We start from the raw sequence: 20,582 nt of genomic DNA, 5'->3' as shown, positions 1-20,582 counted from the left end.
TTAGATAATTATTTTATTTTTTATTATTTTTTTGTCCACGTGGTTTTTTTTTAAAGGCATGTGAGTGTGCCACGTAGGCAGTTAACGGCAGGCCTGACGGAATAGTTGACGGAGGTACCTAGGTGTGCAAAATTAATGGTTGAAGTACCTCTGAGCAACTTTTTTTTATTGGGGTATTCAAGTAAACAAGGATGTATAATTGAGATACATGCGTGTAATTTGTCATTTATTAATTTATAGATAAATCGTTCGATCTGTTCCGATGACATCCGAACGAGACACAAACTTGTGAACTCTTTTAACACAAGGCCAAACTTTACCAAACAGAAGTTACCGAACTTACCCTTCTCTGTCCCTTTCAATCTTCCATATTCTCACTCCGACTCTCCTTCTCAGTCCCTTTGTTTAATCTGTTCTTCACACTTTGTTTACCTTTTCTTCATTTTCTATAGCACTTTGCAGTCTTTCGTATCTAAGACCCACAATCTTGTAAGAGAATTGACCGTTAGAAAGTAGTTACTCCTCGATCTTCTCTTCTCCTTCTTAGCCCCTTTAGCCCAAACCTTAGGGTTTTTTCTTGTTATGCTTCATTAACCTACAGTTTTTCCTGCTCCAAAACCCTGAAATTTGCACACCCTCTAGCTTGATGCTAGGGACAAAAGGTCAAAAACCCACCTTGATGGGTTTTTCTTGTTTCTTTTGCTCAGCTGGGCTTTTTCTGAGACACTTTCTTTAGGGCTTATCTTGGTTTCGTTGGTTCAAAAGCCATAAATTTGCATACCCATTTAGTAGGATTTCAAGTAAGAAAGGTGCTTTCTCTTTTCTTTTTGTTTTTTTTTTTTTGGTTCATTAACTCAAATGTGTTTTCCTGGTTGGGCAGTTGGGGTTTTTTCTTGTCCCAAAAGTATGAATTTGGAGCTTACAAGGTGGAATTTGTGTTTTAGGTTCCGGAATTAAGTAGCAGAGATGATTGCAGAGAAACCCAGTTGGATTAGGCATGAGGGAATGCAAATTTTCTCCATTGATGTTCAGCCTGGTGGACTTAGGCTTGCAACTGGTGGAGGTGACCACAAGGTGCGACTTCTTTTCAGTTGGGGTTTTTTCTTGTCCCAAAAGTATGAATTTGGAGCTTACAAGGTGGAATTTGTGTTTTAGGTTCCGGAATTAAGTAGCAGAGATGATTGCAGAGAAACCCAGTTGGATTAGGCATGAGGGAATGCAAATTTTCTCCATTGATGTTCAGCCTGGTGGACTTAGGCTTGCAACTGGTGGAGGTGACCACAAGGTGCGACTTCTTTTTCATCCTTTGTGCTCTGTTTGATTGTTTAGGAAATGTAGGAATGTGAAAGAAATTAATGGAGTTGTTTTTTTACAAGTTTTCTTGTTAATTGAAATATTTTTTCTCCTCGTTTTTATTTTGTTTGATTGGGGAAATATTGAACTGAAGGGACATACAAGTTTTCAGAAACCTTTGAAAAGAAAACCTCACAATACATCCATTTGGCTTAGTTTGTTTGAATCTTTAATTATTATTTCTGGAGAAATTTTGTGGAATAGGTTAGGATTCGTTTGTCTAATATTGTGTTTGGATTGTGCATTCAGAAGGGTTCTGAATTCTTATTAAAAATTGTGTAATGAGACTTTAAAAGTATTATTTTAATGAAATCTACATGTGAATTTGATTAGTTGAAATAGGGTGGATTTCAAATACTTGAAGAATTTTTTTTTTATTTTAAATTCACTTTCTAAATCACCTAATTGTAGAGCTTTCTTCACAATCTGTAACAGAAAGTAGCAAAAATATGTCCTTGTATGTCTGTTGTCATTTGATGCAAACAATTTAAACGAAGTAGTCAACTATAAATCCATCCTTTCAAATCCACAAATCAGAACGCAGCCTAACTTTAAATCCATAACACTAAGGATAGTATATCTTGAATGACTTAGAGAATTATTGATTGTATGGGTTGTATCTATTTTACAGTGTGTGGTGGTTAATGTTTAAGCAGATGGCCATTGAATTCTTTTTATTTTGAGTGCGTTTTTCTTTTAAACTTCTTCTTACTAGGATGGAATCCCTTTTTGTGCCCTTTTTACTAAGTCTTACATATTTTAAAAATGGTTATTGAATCATAACTTCTTAGGCTTTTTGTATTTTACTATTTTTTCTTATTGACATATTTGCAATTTGAAATCCAATTGATGAAAAACATTTATATTTTAAGATTAAAGGTCTTAAGTCTGGCATGACTCATCTATTGCAACTGGTGTGCTAAAGGTCTACGAAATTTTGAAATTAATATCTCCACTTAAATTGAAGGCTCCTTATGCTAAGTGCTTTACTTTGTACCTCAAGACCAGAAGCCATTTGCTGTTTACTTGAAATTAAACAAGGCTAAATTTCACTATTGGCCCTTGTAGTTTGGGCCAAGTTCCACTTTGGCCCCTGTAGTTTCAACTGTTATGATTTTGGTCCTGTATTTTACAAGTTGTTGCAATTCAATGACATGTTAACATTTTCGTTCATCAAATTGTCAAATTTGTTGGGTCATGTACTTTACAAACAATTGCTATTTTGGCCATGTACTCTACATACCGTTAACGATTCAATAACCAATTTAATGAATTAATGGACAAAAATGCTAACGTATCGTTGAATTGCAACAACTTGTAAACTACAGGACCAAAATCAGAACAATTGAAACTACAGGGACCAAAGTGGAACCTAGCACAAACGACAGGGACTAAAAGTGAAATTTAGCCATTAAACAATCATAAAATAAACATCATGGCATTTTTCCATTATTATTTCTTGTGTGTTTGAAATTGAAGTAAATCATGTCATTGCTTTCATGCTGTCATATATTTTCCCCATACATTACGTTCTACAATTTATTATTGTACATGGTGTTTGAACAGTTGCCACAATCCCATCGAAGGGGGAATATGTTGGCATTAGACACATTTGGTCATTGTTACATTTATGGCCACCTGTTGTATTAATTAGTGTGGCATCCATTGTTTTACTAATATATGGAAGTGATTTCTTCCTCCTTTTCCAATTGCAGGTGCGGATATGGAACATGAAATCTCTTGGCAGGGATTTGGAAAATGAAGAATCAACCCAGAGGTTATTTGCAACTCTCCGTGATCACTTCGGTTCTGTGAACTGTGTTAGGTGGGCAAAGCATGGCCGTTATCTTGCATCAGGATCTGATGATCAAGTGATTCTAATTCATGAGAGGAAGCCTGGTTCAGGAACCACTGAGTTTGGCAGTGGAGAGCCCCCTGATGTTGAGAACTGGAAAGTTGCAATGACTTTGAGAGGGCATACTGCGGATGTGGTAGTGCATTGCTTTTATTATTTGGATATTTGGACCACCTGAAATAAATTATTTCATTCTATAATCTTTGTATGTTTTGCTTCATGAATATGACCTCATTTTTTTTTTGTTTTGAAAAATCATGTCATCTTGCTTTTGGGATTACTTTGAGCTGCAGGAAATTTGTTCTTTGGAGTTACCAGTAGATTCATATAATTCATTGTTTTTCTATAAGCCCTTTCCAAAGGAAAGGGTGGGGGCCGGGGGGGGGGGGGGGGTGTTGTGTTTTATTTAATTCCTCTAAATAAATCATAAATTTGTATATTTCCCAGTTTCCCTGTGGGTATTGTCTAACTGGGGTCACTTTTCCATGCTTAAAGTAGGTGGATCTTAATTGGTCTCCAGATGACTCAATATTGGCCAGTGGAAGTTTAGATAACACTATACACATCTGGAATATGAGCAATGGTATTTGCACTGCTGTTCTTAGGGGTCACTCTAGCCTGGTTAAAGGAGTTACTTGGGATCCCATTGGCTCCTTCATAGCGAGTCAATCAGATGATAAGACTGTAATTATTTGGCGAACAAGCGACTGGAGTCTTGTTCACAGGACAGACGGCCACTGGGCAAAATCAGTATGTCAATTCTGTTAATGAAGTTCATCTTTTATTCAAGTGCTAATATCAATTTCTAACTGGTGTTTGTTGTTTCAGCTTGGATCTACCTTTTTCAGGCGTCTTGGATGGTCCCCTTGTGGTCACTTCATTACTACCACTCATGGGTTCCAGAAACCAAGGCATTCTGCACCTGTTCTAGAGAGAGGGGAGTGGTCTGCCACATTTGACTTCTTAGGACATAATGCCCCCGTAATCGTGGTGAAGTTTAACCATTCAATGTTTCGGAGGAATTTAACCAATGCTCAGGAAGTGAAAGCTGCACCTGTGGGGTGGACTAATGGGGCTTCAAAGACAGAAGGGAAAGAACCACAACCTTATAATGTTATTGCAATTGGGAGTCAGGACCGGACTATAACTGTATGGACGACTGCAAGTCCCCGTCCTCTCTTTGTAGCAAAGCACTTCTTTACTCAAAGTGTTGTGGATTTATCCTGGTATGGTTGTCATTTCGAGAAAAAGTATCTAACATTGGGCTGTTTGCATAGTCTATTCTAATTTTGATTTAGCATTTCATTCTTATTTATCTGTTTATTCAGATCTTTAATGTTCTTTTTTCTCCTTTTGGAAACAGGAGCCCTGATGGTTATTCACTTTTTGCCTGTTCTTTGGACGGTTCAGTGGCTACTTTCCATTTTGAGGTGAAAGAACTTGGCCACCGGTTAAGTGATGCTGAACTGGATGAATTGAAGAGAAGCCGTTATGGTGATGTTAGAGGTCGGCAAGCAAACTTAGCAGAAAGCCCAGCACAGTTACTGCTTGAAGCAGCTTCTGCTAAGCAAGCCCCAAGCAAAAAAGTGGTTCTGGATGTTCAGCAAAATCAGACGCTCGTAAAACCTTCTGCTGATGTGGGGGTTGCAACAAAAACTTCTGAGCCTCAGGTTGATGATAGGAAGAAGAGTGGAGGATCCGCTGCTGATGGTTTAAATAAAGGTTCGATGTCTGCCCGAATTTCTAGTCCTGTGAAGCAAAGAGAATATAGACGCCCTGATGGTAGAAAGAGGATTATTCCAGAAGCAGTTGGGGTTTCTCTCCAGCAGGAAAATATTACTGTTGGGGCTCAGTCCCAAGCACTGGACTTCCCTCCTATGTCTTCTGATCACAAAAAGGATGATAATGGGCTAGTTTCTTCTAATAGTGGCATTAGAGAAAGTTCTGTTAGGGGAACACTTGGCAGAAGCACTGATATAAAGGAGCGACATGGGGTCACTGCTCGAGCTATGATTACTGAAAGCCTGATTATCGAGAAGGTTCCCGCCTCCACAGACAGAGATGTTAGCATAAATGTGGAACAGTCGGGGAATGTGAAGGCTTCTAATTCTATTGGTGCTTCTAGTTCTACTCTTTCAATTAGGGTGTTTGATAAGAAAGAAGGGGAAGATACTGTACCAATTTGCTTGGAAGCTCGACCTCGGGAACAAGCTGCTAATGACTTTGTTGGCATGGGGAATACATTTATCATGAAAGAAACAGAAATTACATGCACAAGGGGGTTGCAAACCCTTTGGTCTGATAGGATATCTGGGAAAGTCACTGTTTTAGCTGGAAATGCAAACTTCTGGGCTGTTGGGTGCGAAGATGGATGCCTACAGGCAAGTATATAAATCTCTTTCACACTTATTCACGTGCACTTTTTCCCCTTTTCTTTATTTTCTTCTTTAATTTTTAACCATTGTCGACATACCCATCTCCCAATAAGTTCAAAATTCTGCATATAATATTTTGGTGGTTACACTTCACCTAATCTTATTCAATTACCTATTCGAGTTGCATTCAACTGGTCCCATAAAAAACGAAGTATAAGTGCTACTAAATGTTTCCTTAGACATGACTTAGTCCTAGATTATTACAAATGTTGTCTTTGTACTAGTGTTCTGATGCCAACTTGTTTTTTTTTTTTTAATAAATATTTTTCTGTGAATTATCCTCGACGCCTATAGCATCATATCACCTTTGCTAAATTTGATTTTAGAATGATTCTAGCTGGAGAAAGATGCTAATATAGCTAAGGTTCAGAACATGGAATTTTTTTCCTTTCAAAGCCTGTTCAATGAGCTAGTATACAAAATCTGTAGAAAGGTATTGGTTGGATATGGGTCATCCAAGTGGGAGAAGATAGAGAGTCTGAAGAATGAAGGTTAAAGAATGGGAATAAAATGCTGATTCTTGATATGCTATTTTCAGGGTGTTTTTAGATAAAACTATTTAATGAGAGCTTCCACATTGGATTATAGTTCCAATGCTCAAAGAGCAGCAAAGTTTTATCCTTAAGTTGCATGACTCTGTTATAAGACTACTTTGTATATGTGGCTATTAGAAGGATCTACAGGGTGGGGGTGGGGGGTGTGGGGTGTGGGGGAAGAAGTGAGTTGGTAGATTCACCTCTTCTTACTATGATTTGGATTGCTTCACTCTTATGGCATTACAATATTTGCTAAAAGTGACTCTGATTGGAGTCCATATGCAGTATGTTCTAGACCAAAATGGTATTTTGAATGGTTGATAGCTTTCTTCATATCTTAGGGTAGTTTTATGTGCTGCTCATCTTGATATTCTTCCTTTGTTACATCCCACAGAAAAACCCAGAATATATTTAGTATAGGGTTCCTAGGCTGACACATGAATTTAAGATATTTACAACCCTATAACCCGAGGATATTGACATACATTATGTCATTCATGCAGACACAATTACATTACAACAAGCTAGCTTTAAGTGGTTGGATATATTTGACATATCTTTTTTTCTGGTTCCCTTGAGTAGGTTTACACAAGGTGTGGGAGACGTGCAATGCCAACTATGATGGTAGGATCTGCAGCAATATTTATAGATTGTGACGAGTGCTGGAAGTTGTTTTTGGTCACAAGAAAAGGATCCTTTTATGTTTGGGATCTATTCAAGAGGAACTGTCTCCTTCATGACTCACTAGCATCTCTGGTTGCTTCAAACCCAAATCCATCTGTAAAAGATGCAGGTACCACATTGCACTTTCTTCTTGAGACACGGAGAGTTTTTTTTTGTTTTTTAGTTGTTGGCTCATAGCCCTTGTCTTTGTCAGCATGAGGTAAAGATGTGTTTAACATCCTGACCACTGTAGCTTTTGCTTTTGTTTTCTTGTTATTTTCCCTCTTTGTTCACGCTTTCCAGGCATGATCAAAGTTATATCAGCAAAGCTATCAAGATCTGGTTCGCCTCTTGTTGTTCTCGCCACTCGCCATGCCTTCCTTTTTGATATGGGCCTGATGTGCTGGCTTAGGGTTGCAGATGACTGCTTTCCTGGGTCAAATTTTGCAAGCTCCTGGCATTTGGGTTCAACTCAGAGTGGTGAGCTGGCTGCTTTACAGGTTGATGTTAGGAAATATTTGGCCAGGAAGCCAGGTTGGAGCAGGTTTGTACTTAAAAATATGTAATTGTGGAGACAATAGTAATATGTAGTGACCTCCATATTGCAGTAAGAATCTCTCTCTTAAATTGATCAGATCGCGTTTTCTTGTAGGGTGACTGATGACGGAGTGCAGACACGTGCTCATTTGGAGGCTCAGTTGGCTTCTTTGCTGGCTTTAAAGTCCCCTAATGAATATCGCCAATGCCTCCTATCATACATACGCTTCCTTGCGAGGTGCTTTTTTCCCCTCCCTTGTGCATGCATATATTAGTAAATATAGCAAGATCTTGTGTCCTTGCACTCCTGCTTCTCCTCTTTGCTCCCTTTTTGTTTATTTATTTATTTTTCTTCTCACTCGCTCTATTTGCACATTGTCACCAAAATTGTGAAATTCTTTATGATTTTATATAATGTTCCCTGGTGGTGCTTCTTTTCGACTTCTACTAGTATGCTCTGCTTCTGTTTTATCCTGGTGATGTCATCTTTTACCCTTTATTTGTTTCATCAATATCTTCCACAGAAGAAAACGTAATGTGTGTTACAAAAGTGACACTTAAAAGTATGTTATAAGTGCATACTTCTAAGATGTTCTTTCAAACTCAACCCCCCCCCCCCCCCCCCCTCCCCCTCTTCTCTTTCCCTGCTTGTTGCTTGAAATTTTGTGACGTTTGGGCATCAATGTTGTCAGTAAGTGCATAATTAAGGATCAAATTCTTGTTGACTGATATAGTTCTTTGTTTAGTATTTTTGGCTTGTGCAATGCATTTCATGATTGGGGGCTCTGAAAGTCTTTTCATAAGGTGTGATGTGTGCATGCACACACACAATCAGACACTATTATGAGGCTCTATGATCTTTAACAATTTTATATGTTGATGCATAATAACTTTAGTTTCTGTAGTATCTAATGGTACAAAGTATCACTAGTACATACATTATAACTTTATGTTTTCACTTATTTCAGAGAAGCAGATGAGTCTCGTTTACGAGAATTCTGTGAGAGTTTTCTTGGACCTCCGACTGGGATGGTGGAAGACACGTCTTTAGATCCAAAGAACTCGGCATGGGATCCTTATGTGCTTGTAAGGCTTTGAACCCAATGTTTTTTTAATCCATTTGGCCCCTAAATGTTTTTTTTTTTTAAACTTTTTTTAATTGTTTCGACATAATGGTTTTAATAGATACTCTTGTGTTGAATTGATTTACAATTATTTTGTTCTCTTACTGATTCTTGGGAGATTGGTGAAGGTTAAGCAGTACTTGTGATCAATTTATGAGTATAGGATAACCATATTACTTTCACCTACAGTTAGGTTGATTGCAGGGTGAAATTGGAATGGTGTATGGTACAATCTAAGTACCAGATTGTAATGTACCATGGCACCAACTCTTGCCATCTATTCTCTGCTACCTGATTGTTACTAGCTTTTAGATTTTTTAACACTGAGGAAGGTTATGTGTCACTTACGTTGCCTTGCATTTCTGCTTCTGCAGGGAATGAGGAAACATGAACTCTTGCGAGAGGATATTCTTCCGGCAATGGCTTCAAATAGAAAAGTACAACGTTTACTTAATGAATTCATGGATGTCATTTCTGAATATGAAAGTGCTGAAACAAATATAGAGCAAAAAACACAAACTTCACCAACTGCACGTCCACCAGCAGCTGATCAAATGGACTCCACCCCATCCATGACAAATCGAATGGACTCTGTCCCTGCAGCAACAGATCAAATGAAGTCTGTTCCTGCTTCAACTGATCAAAAGGACTCCTCCCAGTTAGCAACAAATCAAGAAAACTCTGCTCCACTAGCAAAAGATAAAGTTAATTCAGATCCACCAACGATCAATCAAGTTAGTCTTGCCTCACAAGATGCAGGTTCTTGATTTTGTGCATCTACTCACCGTTGAAGGAAATGCCAGAAATAGGGCATGCCGACATGTAGTTGAACAGGAGTTTCTTTTGAAGATGACCTATGTATATCTTTGGAGTTTATTTTACCCTTGAAAGCTACACATATAGATTGGAGTCCATTTTGCTGATCACCTTTCCGGTCAACAAAAGTTACCCATAAGGGCATGCTGTGTTAAAGCTTCCCATTATTGATGAATTATCTGGTGAGTTCCTTTCGGATGCTGCAATTGGTTATGCAACAGATAATCTCACTTTTCATGCAGTCAAGAATGTTAAATCTCTTTTTGCATCTGTAGTTGTATGTAATCAAGCTTGGTCGATCTTGTTTCTTGTACATTATTCAGCATAATCTGAATTGGATAAGATAGCTCCTCATTTTTATACCTCAAAAGTATGCCTGCTATACAGCTCAGATGTTCCTCAGTACAATATATGATTTTCTCCATAAGTTTTTGGTTTTGCTGTTAAAAACCAGGCTATGAAGCATGCATCCGGGATAGATTTGGGACGAAACTGCTCTTTGGTCCTTGATCTTCAAAACCTTTTTTTGTTTTTTCTTATAAATGTTGCAATCGTCATTTCGTTTAAAAATTACACTTCCATAGGGGGTCTTGCAACCTGGGTTGGTGGTGCTAGATTGCAGGAGGGGGTTGGGTTTTCATCATTCGTTGAAACCCCACATCCTGTTTAGGGAGTGAGGATGTTGGGTTTGACATCCAAAAGGGCTTGGGTCGTGGTAGGGATTGGGGCTGGAGCGTCCAATCTTTGGTGCTCCGGCCCCTCATCTCATTGAACCTTCTCAGTAGGGGTCTTAAACAGTTAAACCCCATCTCAGCAAGAGGGCTCCGGCCCCTCATCTCATTGAACCCTCTCAGTAGGGGTCTTAAACAGTTAAACCCCATCTAGCAAGAGGTACGGGGCGACTTTTTCACAACACAAGACAGACTGTGCGGCACTTACTAATCTTCCCTTCGATAGCAAGTCAGCCGGGTGGGTACCTCGTAGGCTATTCACACGACAAATTAGATTTGTACAAGCACTAAGCAAGCAACAAATAGTAATCACACACACCAAGTAACAAATAGAAAAGCTTAGTGTAATGGATTGAATGAATATGCTCTTTATCTTGATGACAAGAGATTACAAAGGCTCATGTGCTTGCTCTTACCTATACTAGTGAGCTAGCTCAGTATTCCACCGACTAGTCACCCCTTATAAAGAGCATTTTGAGTCATTTATAAGATTACATCAAGTAACATTTAAATGTGCAGTCCTAATTTCTCTAAAATATAAAATAGATTATTTGTTAATTACTCAAATGCCTTTGCACACAAACAAGCGGCCAAAAAGCTTGACTAATGACCTTAGAAAAGCTTGGTCGTGGCATACAAAGGCAGCCCCTATCACTACGCCCCTCTACTAAGCAATGCTCACCCATGGAGTAGTTGAATTTTTTTTTTTTCAGTTGTTTATTTTAAATTTTAGATGGGCAGCTAATTGTTTTTCTAATTTGTTTATTTTCAATTTTTTTTAATGTTTGTAAAAATAATTTTAGTTTGGGAGATGCTATTTGCACTAAAAAAAAAAAAATGCAATTCTACACTCAATTTTTTTGTTAAAAAGTTTTAGGGTTAATTTTACAGTTGGTTCATGAATTTTGGTCTTGTCTTAATTTGGTCTATGAATTTTGAAAATTAACATATTTGTCCACGAACTGGAAATATTGTATTCAATCATTACAAAACGTAATAGCTAGCCATCCAAAAAGTTAAGGGAAGTCGCCTTCCATGTGCCCTTTGACCCAAAACAAAAAAATAGAAACTCCCACCCATCCTCCATTGCCATCACCGCCACCTGTGCCACTCCACCGACCCTAGTAAAGACTACATTATTAATTTCTTTGCACTTTCTTGAACAGATGGAGGCCTCACAACTCCCTAGCTATGTTAGGAGGATTTATATTGGGTTGGCGTATTCCCTTTTTCCAAATCACATCTTGCAGTTGTAAACTTGAGTACTCTTGTGTGTCATTGTCTTCTATCATTAATTAATTAGTTGAAAACTAATGAACAATCAATTAGTTGTCACATGGCTGCAAGAATGGATTGAAGGCAAGTACGACATGTGTTCTTGCTCAAAGTGTTAGAAGGTACAGAATTGACTTAGGTGATTAGATCATTAATGTGCTTTTACAGGTTAGTTTATATCATGCATGCATGCATCTAAATCGTAGGTAATAAGCTAGATTTTGAACTCCTAGAAAGGCCAATTTGACCTTGAAGGAAAAAGGAAGCCCAAGTTTATGGTATTTCATTACGTTTTAAATCAGTTTAATTAAATAAGTTTCTTGTTTAGGTAAGTTGGAGTCCACAAATTAAGGTAATGAACCATTCTTAATTTCGTGTTGTACTAAAGAAGATTAGGCCACACAGCTGCCACACGAATGATTTTACTTCTAATAAATAAGTTGGTTGTGCAACATTTTCAGCACAATTTAGTGTACTGCCAGCACATACATACAACCTACTGATCAATACCCCAATTAAGTTGGAGATCACAAGTTAATTATTAAAGTAATGAACCCTTTCTTTCGTGTTTTACTAAAGGCAATGAACCATTCTTTCGATTTTCTAGTTTTTTGGTTTGATGACATCGCAAGATATGTATGCTTTCCTTTACAAGAAACTCAAGCATTAGCCATGCATGACCAATGTCGGCTCCATAAGTATTAAATCCTTAGCTAAAGGTATTAAGTCTGGATAAAGAGTCGTGTGATGTCGTGCTCAAATCTCTTCAAAATTTTTAGTCACGAAAATATTAAGAGTAAGCTAGGTCCATGGGTTTGACCGAAATCATATTTAGTATTCGTGGTTTAAATTTTGCTAATTTGATCATATTTTATATTTGATGTTGTTTGCAATTATGAGATATTGCACCCAACATGAAATTTTTTTCTCAAATCAAAACTAATAATTTTAGCTTTGAATTTGATTTTCAAACAAGAATTTAAAGAAATATCAAACTTAAAGTTCAGGGAAAAATTTCAAACCCTAATTTTGTTAGCCTCAATTTATTTAAAAAACAAACACGAAAATGAAAATTGAAATTATTTTTAGAGAACCCATTAGATGGTCTTTTATTCCCCCAATGATTTTTTTTTCGAAAACAAACTAATAATTTATTCCCAAATTATAATATTGAGGTTTTGACGAAATTTTAAAATTGTCATAAGATTGCAAACGATATAAAATACTAGGACAAAATTCACAAAATTCAAACCTTGAACCAAATATGATTCCATATTAAAACACAAGAACCAAAAATAGGTTTACCTAATATTAAAATAAATATTCATCCTAAAAAAGTTAAGGTAAATTACTAAAAATTTTATTTTAGAACCTTTTGTACAAAAACAAATTCACCTAAAATGTTAAAATGATAAATAAGTCTACTTTGTACAAATAAGTCCACGTTATGCTTTTTTCCATGAAATTTTTTTTTTGAAAACTAAGCAAATTGTCATTGTCGCATTGTCAAGCCATGCTGTTGGCAATGATTGTCACTGCAATTAATAGAGTATTTTTGCAATTTAAATAGTTACTGTCACATAATAGTAATGATTGTCACTGCCAAACAGTTAATTGCTACTGCCACACCAACACAACCACACCATCTTCTTCTCTCCCTTTTATCTCTCTGGCTTTTCAACCCAGCCACACTAGTCCACTCTGCAACGTTGACCTCCCCCACTCTGCGAGTCCGCTGTCGCCGATGAGCTTGTCGACCTCCATACTGGCTGGGATCTGCAGCAAATCGGAGAAAGGGTGAGAGACAGAGGAGAGAAGAATGAGAAAGGTAGAGATACGAGAGAGGGAAAGAGACAGAGGGAAGCAGAGAAAGGGGGAGAGAGAGAATGGGAAGGCCGGCCGTCGACCACCGCGTCGTCCCTGCCCCAGGACCGGCTTGGTACATGTTTTTTGCAACTGGGCCGGGTTGTATACTGGGGTCTCGAACTGGGTTTTAAAAAAAAACCCAAAAAGTTAAACCATTAGTTGGAGAGACTCATGATTTTATCTTAACCTATTAGTCTAACTAACTAATATGGGACAGTATTTAATGCTCCTCCTCAAACGCGTGAGACCTATATTTTAAGGAATCATACATGTACGTAGACAAATAATTAATTTTTTCAGAGATCTAATATTGGGACATTATACGCCAGAAATGTAGGAGATTATAAGTTTGTGTTGAGCTATATAAGCAGCGATTATAAAGAATCTTATTAGTGATAAGTCTTTAATTTTGGATCACCATCTCTAAGGGAGGTGTTCCCAACTTGGATTTTAATGGATTTTAAAAGTTCAATGAAATCTGGGTGTCCTTAATTATGATTTTAATGGATTCTAAAGAAATCAAAGTGTCCCTAACTCAGATTTTAATGGATTCCAATGAAATTTAGGTGTCTTAAAAAACTCATGAAATTTATTAATTAAATGATGAATTTTAATGGATTTGGATATATCGATGGATTTAGATGAATTTTTTACACATAACAAATTCCATGAGAATTTCAGTCAATTCCTTTAGATTTTGATGGATTCTATGAATTTTAAAATTCACTAAAATCTGAGGTGAAGACACCTCCTTAAGTGGCAAGCCGCCCTTAGGTCGTGACGTAAGACAAGAAGTTTGTCTACCAAACACAATGTAAGATTTTTCAACAATATCAAAAAGACTTGCTAGAAGGCACTAAAATATATCAAAAGTTGATGAAGATACTCATACCAATATTTTATTATGTTCTGTCACTACAATGCATTTATATTGCTCAAGATCGATGAGCTAGGGCTTTGGTGGAGGTCTTTAAAATACATCCTTTTCATGGAATTTATTTATTCTTCCTACCAACAAGATCTTAAATGCAAAAGCAAGGACTTGATTTTGCCTTTCTAATATAACAATAAAGCATATCGATCTTCATGTTATGTATTAAAATCCAATTTTTATGGGGAAGGTAAACCAAATGTGGATATGAATAGCACTGGTCTTTGTTGGTGACCATCTGGGGCAACTGTCCCCTCCTACCAAAACCAAAAGGGACTGCTTACTTGCTAATACCAATTACTTAAATGAAGGGCTAATAACTAAGTAGGATTATGTGGAGTGATAATCATGCCAATAAAAAGAAAATTGCAGCTGTTTTCAATTTTAGTTTGTAAACTTTGATCTGTATCTCAATTTAATTGAGAAAGGCTAGCTACTTTTTTCTTTCTACCTTCTCCCACTACCTTCTTTCTCCTGCTCATTTAGTAGTGTAGTCTCATGCTGGATCCGCTTATTTCTAGATTACCCTTTAAAGATCATCTTTGTAAAAAAATCAATTACAACCGTTTAGTCATTTAATTGTTATCAAATAAATAAACAGTTTTAGTAATAATTAGATTCAACGAGTCTATTTATTTGATAACATATAGATGAATAAAGGATTTTCAATTTGATTGATTTGTTGTAGAGATAATTCTTAAAAGGTGATTTAGAAATTGAATGATTCCGATTATTAGACTGTAATGCATAATGAGAAAGATAAGAGAGAAGGTAGGAGAGGTTGAAAATAAAAGATTACTAGCATTCATATCTTAATGGCTTATTTACTAGTTTGTCCCCTCAAAGTAACTTTAGTTACCACTTTACCTCATAAGGTTTATTTTGTATCACATTACCTCCTAAAACTAATTCTGGTGTATCACTTTGCCCACTTCCTATTTTTACAAACTTTGGAAATTAATTAAAAATAGCTCCGGACTCATAATATACACAAAAAATTCCTACGAACTCGTCTTGACTAGTTCTAATTTACTACGGGGTCAAATTATCAATTTGCTCTCTGAGAGTTTCTAAAAAATTTGGGAAATCCAAATTTATTTCTAGAAAATTAAGATAAGTTTCCCTTTATAAAAATTCTAAAATTTCCGTAAAGCCTCGGATGAATTCTCAAAAATATTTTGGAAATTACCAAAAACAGATTTAGAGAATTCTTTTGAGACTTTTTAGAAATTCTAGAATTTTTCTAGAATTCTTCTAAGACTAAGATGTCTTTTGGGTAGCAAGTGTTCATAAGAAAGGTAGTGTTATTGTTTAGAAGGACCAACGGTGCAAACCTCGTATTTTTTGGAGTTCGGGAGATTATCCTATGAATTTCCAAAGAGTCTAGAGTATTTTAATTTTTTGGAAACACTCGGATGAAAAATTGGTAATTTGACCCCATAGTAAATTAGTACTAGTCAAGACGAGTTCGTAGGAATTTTCCGTATATTTTTTTGAGTTCGGAGCTATTTTTAATTAGTTTTAAAAGTTTGTAAAAATAGGAAGTATGTAAAATGATACACGAGAATTAATTTTAGGGGGTAATGTAATACAAAATAAACCTTGAGGAGTGAAGTGAAAATTGAAGTTTCTTTTAGAGAGTGAAATAGTAAATATGCCTATCTTAATTTAGTACCTAAATTAATTTTTTGGGTAATAAGAACAAAATATATCAAACTTATGGTAGAAAATTGTTAACGATGATTTGGTCTAGTGGATAATATCTAGTCTTCCCTTTTCTAAGAGAAGGTCCTGAGTTCAATCTTATGACGACAATTGTTTATTAATAAAAAAAGAAACTTATGGTATAGAAATTTCTATGAATCAATATAAGAAAATGCATACAACCCAATTAAAAATTTTTAAGGAAAGTTTGATTGGTTTTTTTTTTTTTTTTTTTTTTTCTTTTGAGAAGAAAGTTTGATTGGTTTATTTGACACAAAAAAGTTAACTTAGATACTAAATTAGGGAAAAAAAGACTGTAGGTACAGACAAGGTATTAAATTTCGTTTTTTTAGGAATTCGAAATCGAAACACATGTTTGATAATTTTTTGTGAAGATTTCGCTGAAATTTTGGAAATTTATCGAAATTATCGAAATTTTTCTATTTTCTTCAATTTCATAAATTCACCAAAAATAGCTCGAGACTCCAAATAATTCACCTAAAAATTTTATGGACTCGTATTGATGAGTACTAATTTCCTATGATCTCAAAATAGTCAAATTGCTTTCAAAAAAATTATGAAAAATCCTACTCTCATAATTTAATTCTAAAAATAATAATAATCGCCAAATTCTTGAATTTTCATTTTCTAAAATTCATTTCAACACAACTAAACTCTAAAACCACAACCAAAGGTCTAAGTTAGTTAAAATAAACTTAAAGAAATTTCTAATTCCTTTAAATAGTTTGAAAAATTTTAGTAACAAAATTAGCATAAGCCAAAATTTGAGTTGTTACACTCAGTGAAGACAAAGCTTGGCTAGGTGAGAGGCAAGGGAAAAAAAGGAAGGAAAGATTAAAAAAAAAAAAAAAAGATTGTAGAGAGAGGCACATGGAAAAAAAGTAAAGAAAAAAAAGAGAGAAAAAAAGAGAGGGGGTTTGGGCCCTTTGGGCAATTGGAAAAAAAAAAGTTTGAGATTTCGTTTAATTATTTTAAACCTTAAACTCTAATACATTTCTATATAAAAAAATAATTAAAAGTATCCTAAAGGGCCTAAAGCCTAATATCATAAAGAATATAGAGTATATAGAGTTTAATGTGTAAATTATAGAATATAAAGAGTATTAGGATATATAAAGTATTAGAGTTTAGATTTTAGTGTATAATTAAATTATATAGTATAAAGAATATACTAATTTTATTTAACAGTATTTGCTCCAGTGCACATTATATTAACTTTATATCATATGAAACCTACTATATAATTTGATTTTTTTAATATTTTTATTAATTTAGTAGATAATATGTTAAATAAACATATGGTAAAATTTTATTAAAAATTTTCGTATTTTGATAACAACTTTCATCGTTTCCGTTTAATTTTTATCAAAATTTAAAAATCGTCAAAATTTCCATCAAAGTTCAAAATTTAATTCCTTGGTACAGATAGACAAAAAGTTAACCCCCACCTACATGCATGTTCAGCCATTTATTGCCAAAATGCTTGATTGCTAAGCATCATTGAGTGACCCATAAATCACGATAAAACTGGCACGGGGCTATAACCATGTTGCTCTCTAGCCACTGATATAGAATACAATAATGTAAACATGCTTATATGCGTACCAACTGTTTGTGATAACGATGAGGAACCCTTTTAGCCATAGAAAAATCTTGGTTGTAACGACAATAATAAATCAAGTGTACTAGAAATTACAACACGTACTGTCATGGCCTCGTGGGGCTCCCTTGCTTTGCCACAACACTTCGGTTCCTACAAATTTGCATTTGATCATCCAATAACAAAAAGAGAAAAAATTAATATGAAAATATGACTTCGGCTCCTATGAGGTTGGAATGGAAAAATTATAGGGTATAACCGATATACCGTCACGTGGTATAATCAATCCAACGTATAAAGGTATTCTTGGACGATGTGTTTATATTAATAGGGTATAGTATTAATAACATTTACTCATATTATAACACATAGACTGATTATACCATGTGTCAATATATCGATTATCCAAAATAATTTCTCATTGGGATGACAATTCTCTCCGTCAAACTCGATTCCCGCAGGGTCCCGCTCCGAATGGAATGGGTATGAGGAAGGAAATTGAGTCGGGGAATGAAATTCTCCCCATACTTGATATATCATAATTAGTCTCTCATAGTAGTTATTGTAATGAAAATATTGCATAAACTAAGATCCTTGCTTTTTTTTTTTTTAATCAGGAAAACCAAATCAGACCCATAATTTTAGTTAATTTTGCTTTTATATTAGGCTTTCCTCACTTGGTTTTCTAATATTATTCAAAGAATTTTAACAAAAGAAACAAAAAAATTAAATTAAGTTCGCCCACAAGGAACAAAGTGGATATTCATTTCTAAGTAAGATAATTAGACTGCTAAAAAGAATTGAACATCCGTTTTAATTTTTGGGCCCAAACCTCTTTTATATTTTTTGATCTGTATGCACTTGCCACTTCTAGTCATACCTGCTGTGTTCATGACCTCCCTTATTGATGGTTCTCAATGTCGAGATTCTTTCTAACAAGAATGAGATCTCATCGATCGATCAGCATCTGGGATAGAATTGTTTTAGATCATAATTAACTACATTGAGGTTCAGTTTTAATCAATTCAGTGATTTTAACTGGGACTTAGGCCAACATTTTCACCAACTTTTCCTTTTTAACTTATGTGGCATGTAATTTGTGTAACACTTTTTTATTAAGAGATTTGACGAATACATTTTTAAAAGTTAGAAAAAAAGGAAAAAAAATACATGTTGAGTTTCATCAAAGAATAGCTCACCTTTAATCCGAATGTTTATTCTGAAACAAAGCTACGGATGGATGCGCCAATCAACCTGCATTTGAAATTTTTTCACCTCTCGATCGATTGAAATCCGTTCATCACTTAAATATTAGGTTTTAACTCTCAAACTTTAAATTATCTCTAAGTCTAAGAGTTAAAATTTAATATGTAAGTTCTTCTGCACTTTAAAGTAAGCAACTTATCGAAATTGAAATAAAAAATGAAGAAAAAAAGTTACTGATCAAAATTGGTAAAAAAAAGAAGTTGGTACGTAAAAGTGTTGTGATAAAAAGCATTATCCATCATAAATGCATATCCAAAATAACCTTTAACTTTTTCTTTTTTGAGAATGACCTTCAATTTTTTTTTTGTTATATCGGTGAAAATTGAATTATAACTTTTTAATGGATAGGGAGTTCCCATTGGCTAGTGGCTAAAGTCTAATAAAATGAGCACTTTTTAATGGATGTCATTTGGATATCCACAAGATATCCATAAAACTTTTTAATCAATTTTTTTATTATTTTATGTTGGTTACTTTGGAGGGCCAAACTAGAGTGGCTAATTGGGTTGCTCACTCTCTTGCTCGTTTTGCCCTTCACATCGAGGGTGAAACCATTTGGGAGAGAGAGGCTCCCCTTTGGCTTCTTTTCCATTTAAACAATGATTGTAAATTTGTAACCATTCTGCTTAGTTTTTCATTCAATAAAATTTATTCAATCCAAAAAAAATAAAAAAACTCCAAGGGTCAAAAAACAAAGACTATACTAGGATATTACCAACTCCAAATTTTACATATTAAAATATTATTATGTGACGATAATATCACATGTTATGTTAATATAGTATTACAAATTTACTTAAGCTAGTCTCATTAATTCCCTTACATGTTCTGATTCCATTTCTTTGTTGTAGCCCCATGCATTAAAGGGACCATATTGTACAATTAAGGGAATTAAGTTGATGAAATCAATCTTCTGTTCTCCTATTTTCTTTTCTAAAATTATTAGTTTTGTGAACTTAACACCAAGAAATCAAATTGAGTACCCCATGCGTATATATAGACTTAACAAACTTTAACGTACAACCATATTCGGGTCAGTTGGGTGGGTACATATATATACTATATGATATATGGACATCTGATCTGACCAGTTCAAGCTGGGCTCGTGACTCTTAATTAGTGATAACAGAGAAAAAAAAAATTGAAATGTTGGTCTGTGTCATGTGTCATATGGCAGGACAAATCTAGCACCGCAGCTTTAATATTTGCAGAGGGTAGGTTGGAGTTTTGGACCTATCCAACTATAACACCACGTACTGTTGCTAACTTCAAGATGTGATCTAGCAATCTTTTCGAAATAATATCCTTAAGTAAAAATGTAAAATAAGTTTTTTGTGCTTCCTATACTGTGTTTATCTTCAAATTTACTTCATTTTGAGATTCAATATTAAGTGTTTTAAATTTAGTATTGAAATCAGGGAGATTTAGAGTTTAATTCATTTTATGAGTATTTTTTAGATTAAGACTGGTAGTGATTTAGAACTTTTAATTAAATTCTTTTATTTTTCTTCTTTGACGGTTTTATGTTAGATTTTAACTTCGAGATTTTTTTTGTAAAAGAAAATACCCTTCAAATCAGAAATTTTTTTTATTATGAATTAAAAATATTTTCTTATAAATTATTATAAATTAAAAGAATTTTCTTATAAATTTTAAAACACCTCCGGTCTCTATCTTAAAACTGTTTATCTAAAGTACCTAAGTCAAATTATCTCTTGAAATAATTAGAAATAAACCTAAAAGGTATATATGACTTTGAATAAAATCCAAGGGTTTTTCACTTTCAATTTAAACCCATTTTGATTGATGCCACGTTGGATTACTTTTCTTTAATATAGGTTTTGATGAGTCACCCTATTACTCAACAGC

The 20,582-nt window shown here is 34.8% G+C and overlaps 1 protein-coding gene across 2 annotated transcripts; it reads left to right on the top strand.

Annotated features, from left to right (window-relative positions):
* Positions 1-1,149: 1,149 nt before the first annotated feature.
* HIRA (histone chaperone HIRA-like protein) lies at positions 1,150-9,705 on the top strand. 2 transcript variants are annotated; one of them, XM_086229347.1, is made up of 10 exons: positions 1,150-1,285; positions 3,069-3,344; positions 3,707-3,958; positions 4,037-4,434; positions 4,572-5,589; positions 6,762-6,972; positions 7,146-7,386; positions 7,495-7,617; positions 8,348-8,465; positions 8,878-9,705. In XM_086229347.1, exons 1-10 carry the CDS (start codon positions 1,178-1,180, stop codon positions 9,268-9,270), a joined length of 3,138 nt encoding a protein of 1,045 aa, XP_086085473.1. In that variant the 5' UTR covers positions 1,150-1,177; the 3' UTR covers positions 9,271-9,705. The 2 variants fall into 2 exon arrangements, with proteins under 2 accessions (XP_086085473.1, XP_086085474.1); XM_086229348.1 differs by lacking the exon at positions 1,150-1,285 and having other exon boundaries at positions 3,208-3,344; positions 3,704-3,958.
* The last annotated feature ends 10,877 nt before the right edge of the window (positions 9,706-20,582 follow it).

Source organism: Dryas octopetala, chromosome 1, assembly GCF_963921425.1.
Source record: "Dryas octopetala chromosome 1, drDryOcto1.1, whole genome shotgun sequence".
Taxonomy (NCBI): Eukaryota; Viridiplantae; Streptophyta; class Magnoliopsida; order Rosales; family Rosaceae; genus Dryas; species Dryas octopetala.
This window is presented reverse-complemented; position numbering and strand designations above follow the sequence as displayed.

Excerpts from the sequence above, each read along its gene's own strand:
- HIRA (XM_086229347.1), top strand. The coding sequence starts at position 1,178 with ATGATTGCAGAGAAACCCAGTTGGATTAGGCATGAGGGAATGCAAATT. Across the intron at positions 7,387-7,494 it reads AGGAAGCCAGGTTGGAGCAG|GGTGACTGATGACGGAGTGC; the intron begins GTTTGTACTTAA and ends GTTTTCTTGTAG. Across the intron at positions 8,466-8,877 it reads CATGGGATCCTTATGTGCTT|GGAATGAGGAAACATGAACT; the intron begins GTAAGGCTTTGA and ends CTGCTTCTGCAG.